General features: G+C 33.6%; 1 protein-coding gene and 1 non-coding gene across 2 annotated transcripts in view; both read left to right on the forward strand.

Moving 5' to 3' along the window:
* DNAAF6 (dynein axonemal assembly factor 6) overlaps positions 1 to 4,929 on the forward strand; it is a 41,720-nt gene extending 36,791 nt beyond the window's left edge. The window contains exon 7 of the mRNA XM_024128173.2: positions 4,110 to 4,929. Within this exon, the coding sequence (XP_023983941.1) occupies positions 4,110 to 4,239 (130 nt within the window). The 3' untranslated portion in view covers positions 4,240 to 4,929. The remainder of the gene's footprint in view (positions 1 to 4,109) is intronic.
* On the forward strand, positions 2,916 to 2,988 carry TRNAK-UUU (transfer RNA lysine (anticodon UUU)). Its single transcript has one exon. It is a non-coding gene; the product is annotated as a tRNA-Lys (tRNA).
* Positions 4,930 to 5,498: the final 569 nt, after the last annotated feature.

A 5,498-nucleotide genomic window follows, 5' to 3' on the forward strand; every position in this document is an offset into this window, starting at 1 on the left:
GCGCGTCCGGAGCCTGTGCTCCGCAACGGGAGAGGCCGCAGCAGAGGGAGGCCCGCGTACCGCAAAAATAAATAAATAAATAAATAAAATACAAATAATACAAATAATACAGATGATAATGGAATAATTCAACTAAACATTTGATATTTTCAAAATAGTCTTGTTATTATACAAGTTCAAATCATATTCCCCAAACACAATGTATACGGTAAAATTCTGATAAAAATGTTTATCTTGAAACCTGGATAAATCAGCCCTGTCTCTCAAAACTAACTCTATAAGGAGGGAATCGACAGAACCTGGCAAGTGCTAGATAAAATGTCTAAATATCTCACTGCTTTGTTCACTTTTCATCTGGATGTATAGCAGTGAGCACACTTTGGTTGAGTGCAGTGGTTCTTTGCAACTCATAGACATTTCAAACTGGGTGCAGGGAGCAGTAAGCTCCTAGCACATTCTCTTCCTTCCATTATCAGTACCTATAATTCTCCTTTGTTGATTGTAGGGCTTCAAGAAAATAACAAAATTAGATCTCTGGTACAAAAGACTTCTGTGTGTAAACAACCCAACATAATATGCATAGCTTAACCTTGATTTCTACAGTAGATGCATTTAACCTCAAATGATCTACAGATGAATACATATCAAATATTTTCTCATTACTTAATATAATTTCAAAAATGTATTCACTCAAAAAAATGTCTCATGTTATACAAATTACATTCCTTATTCCTACCATTCACTTCAAGGAGTATTGTAATTTTTTTCCATTACATGTTATACACGCATTTACTCTTCCACACAACATTTGCAAGGAAAGTTGGTTAAATGAACAGTCAATTTTTCCTGATATTTGTGCACTTGTTAAAAGCACACACATATCTACACACTGTGGAGTTAATTTCCGTTCCCCTAGCAGTTCTCACTGTCTCCATCCATCTTTAGGCAGCTGCTCTGGCTATGCTGTCATTCCAGATATTTATCAGAGCCCACTAAATGAAAGACTCACAGAGATATTTTTCCACATAGAATGTAGGCTGCACTAGGTCATTTGGATCTTACAGTACTTATACATTAAATGCTCAGTGCATGAAGGTACTGTCTCTTAAGAAAAAGATTCATTAATTAAGATAGAAGACAGAAGATAGAATTAAAGTTTTTATCACTTTTCCTAAACACTTGAACGTGCTTTGGAGCCATGCTATTACCTGACATTGTATTATTGGAAATGTGTCTTGTTTTTTAGTTTATTGATATTCACATCTACTTTCTTTAGTTTCTAACTTTGACACCTGTAACACTATGCTTACCGGCTCCAAGAAAGATAAGAGCAGACATTCTGCTAATGTATCTATAAGGCAAAACAAGTGAATTTATTTTAACTGAATTGAATAGTAATATCAGTCTATTGATAGTCAATTGCATTAAATTATAAATAAAACTCAGAATTTTAGCATTGTAGATCGAAAAGAAGTAAAACAGTTTGCTGAATTCTTCATTTTTTTACAACGTTGTTTTGGTATGTAGATTCCCAACATGGAGTAGATAGAAAGGAAGAAAGATAGGGGAAATTGTATAATGTCTCAGGATCTCCTGACTTTATCTTCATATGGGGTTTCATTAGTTTTTAGGATGAATTCTAAGAATATCATAAATGAATTCCTTGAATGTGATCATAAAAACACACTCTGAAGACAATATGAGTTAATTTTTGGTTGTGTGTTGCTTTAGATTATCTCACCTTTGCTGTGCTCCTTTGATTTATTGCATTGGCCAAAAAGTTTTTTCGGGTTTTTCTGTAACATCTTACAAGAAAACTCGAACGAACTTTTTGGCCAGCCCAATAGATTGAGAGTTGACTGATGTTCAAAGATGTAAACACCTAAAAAAATGTTTTCTAAATGGAATAGTGAATTGCAGCTCAGTAGCCATTTCTGCACTTTCTTTGAAAATAGTTATGTCTCCAATAGGAAACCTTAAAAAGACCATGTCCTTTTTTATCCCAGATATGTAAATCAAATAATTTATTAACTACATAAAAGAAAAAGTGCATTATGTGAATATGCACAAAACAAGGTTGTCCTTTATTTAAATCTCTTGCAAGAAACATCAACTTGAATTCTCTAATATAAATGTAAACATGTGAGTCTATAGAGTTCACTGTACAGATAATTTTGGGGTTTTACTTTCATATATTATTGTTTGCATTTAAATAATTTCTAATGAAAATTAACACTGGATAAACATTTGATCAGTGACTAAACTGTAGCTTCTTAAAAGGCAAATATATTTTCAAAGTAGAGGCAGAAGGATTGGGTTTAAATGTTCATTCATATTTTATTATAGTACTAATTTATATCAGTTATTCAAATATCATTTTGTGGTGACCTGTTTGCTTTTCATTCATTTATTCATTCAGTCAACAAACATTTATGAAGTCTGCTAGGCACTGGGGGGACACTGAAATAAAATACAGTCCTGTTCTTCAATGAATTGTATATGATTAAGTATTAGTAAATTTTATATTGTTTAAAATATAACTCTCACTTCAGATATCAGACAGTATTTTCCTTCTTCTAAGAGCCTAAACAAGTTGCACAGTTTCTACTCAAAATTTTAGTATGGGAAGCTGTACTACTAAGGACTAGACAAAAATGCAGGGATAGATGGATCATTCCAATGGCCACTGTCTCTTTTGAATTTATTTCTCTCTGGATAGAGAAGTGCACATTATCATTAGAACTCCTTCTTCAGCTGATTTTATTTGTCTTTTAGTGCAATGAAGCTACCACCACTGAGCTTTGCTTTCTTTTAAAAGTGAATATACTATCATTTGTAGAATAAGGGATAAAGCAAATCTAACTCTAGTACAACCTATATTGTAAACAACTTTAAAAAGGTGGACTCTTGGGAATTCCCTGGTTGTCCAGTGGTTAGGACTTGGTGCTTTTACTGCCGTGGGCCCAGGTTCGATCCCTGGTCAGGGAACTAAGATCCTGCAAGCTGTGCAGCATGGCCGAAAAAAAAAAAAAAAAAAAAAGGACTCTAAATGGTTTTTGCACCCATTTTTTTTTGAGATGCCAAATATTACAGGGTATATTAAAAAACATAGCGATTTCATTACTTCAACTGGAGAGAGTTGTTTCTCCTACCCCAAATATCTGGAATGGAACAAGAGTAAAAGAAAATTTCTCCTACAGGTTCCAGAGATGTGCGATAAATACTTTTAATGAGCCCAGTTTCCTGAACTTAGGTCTTTACAAATGAGCAAAGAAGCAATTGATTTTCAAGGGCTTTGTTTTCAAATACTAGTTCTTTGTACAAGTATTCGATAAGTAACCCTAAAAATTACCACATTTCCTATACTGATTTGGATCTTATACCTTCTAAAAGAGCTTTTCTGTCCACTTTTTATAGAGATACTCAAGCCTTCTCTACTGAGAATGTTAGGTAACAAGTGTTTCATGTATTTAATTTTCTTCAGATACCAGCATGTGCCGACCCTATGCATAATTCAGATTCATACCACTATGACAGAATTATGGATGTCTCATCCCAGCCATGCATCTAAAGCATACAGTTATCCCCCGACTGAGCCATAACTGCAAACTACACTCAGCAATTTCTCACAGGAAATTTTTGTCAATGTATAGTAGAAAGAACAGAAGCAGGCAGAGAAAAGCACTTTCATTGATCTGGTATTGAAATCATTCCAGGCCTGAGTTTCAATAACTACACCTAAAGTAGTAGTAGAGACTCAGTTGTGTTAGCAGAATTATTTAGAACCATTCAGATTTTCAGGTTTCTATCAGGCAGCCACATTCCTTCTACCCATAAGTATGACTGGCAACAGATCTATCCAACCAACTTAAAGTTGCAATGGTTCTATTTCTATGCCAATAAACATAGCCTGAGACTATGTGTATATAATGCAAAATGAGGTCAATTTAGAAAAAGAGAGGGGTGGTCAAAACCACTGCTTGGATTTTTAAGGCCAAAGAAATGGTATACTAAATAGTTTTTTGGTTCCTAACATTGTGGTGATATATATTGCTTCCCATTGTCTCGATATCACTGATTCTAGGTTTTTATTTTGTTTTGTTTTTTAGGAAGCTGTTGGTAACCCTTCCCCATCCTGTGGAATGCAGCAATGCCAAAGCTTTCTATATCGTTGAAACTGAGACTCTCGAGGTCACCATGACTATGAAACGAGAGTTGGATTTTATTAATTTCTTTTGAAACAACATGAATAAGGAGGAAAAGTGGTAAAATACCACTGATAAAAAATGTAAAACTTTGAAAAAATTGGTTAATGTTTTCTATCTTCTCTTTATTATTCTGACATATTTCAGGCAGGGCCTAAATTCAATTCTAATGCTATTCTGATCATTTACAGTCATTCTATTAATCTAGTAGGAAATGCTGTTTTCTCATACTCATAAGCTATTCCATTTTTATAGTGATAGCTGGATAGAATTTACAGGCTAACCAATTAGATTACTACATGGTCAGCTAAATAACTGAAATACAACCATGAAATCATTGGTACACTTATTTCAGTAGTCTGAAGAACTTAAGCCAATTGATTATACCATGATACAATCAGTTGCCTAGCAATTGGTCATTACTGTCACCAGAAAAGTTTATTTAGTTTCCTTTTTGTTGATTTAGTCAAATGATTTTGAGTGTTCTCTGTTTAGGCTCTCACTATTGTTCTGGAATATACAAATAACAGAGGATTATAAATAGTTTGATGTGCCATACTAACAACATGTTTTACTTGAATTAGAAATACTCTTGAGCACACAGTGCTATTTGGCTTCCTCGGTCCTGTTCTCAGTGTTTGGATCTATTTAAGTTAAAAATATTTTCCTTTTGTGCACTAATAATTATTAACAATGCCTTTTTGAGTACTGTGTTTATATTTAGTAATTGAATTTCTTGACATTTAAAAGGAATATAAAGAAAAGTGTGGCACATTTACAAATCCTGTTCTCTCTCCTGTCGTATATTTATTTGTAATTGGACATACTTATGTTATGAATTTGTACCCTGCCTCCTCTGTACTGTATTGCATAAGTTTATTTTAGAATTATTTATAAATAACTTGTATTTTAAAACTTGTTGACTTGGTCTCACACATCATTGTAGAACTCTGGAGTTCCCTGGGAGTAAATTTTGAAAAGAGATAAACAGCGGAAAGATGTGAACTATTAAGGGACTAAATACTCAAGCAGATATTGTCTAGGTTTAATTATGCAGATAACTATGAAGCATCTAGTTTATGACTAGATCAAATAGAAGGAAAAGACTGAGATTCTGGAAAAAAATGGTTATGTTAAAACACCAAGCTCTTGTAGAGAATTTGACTTTGAAATTACCACCATGACTTTCTTCTGAGGGTGGGATTAACTGAAAGTAAGTTAGTGTCTGTGAATTTAAGTCCATGGTGTCACAGAATGAGGGGTGTCCTACTTTGCTTTCTTAACATCTTTTTA

Source organism: Physeter macrocephalus, chromosome 21 (assembly GCF_002837175.3).
Source record: "Physeter macrocephalus isolate SW-GA chromosome 21, ASM283717v5, whole genome shotgun sequence".
NCBI classification, from domain to species: Eukaryota; Metazoa; Chordata; class Mammalia; order Artiodactyla; family Physeteridae; genus Physeter; species Physeter macrocephalus.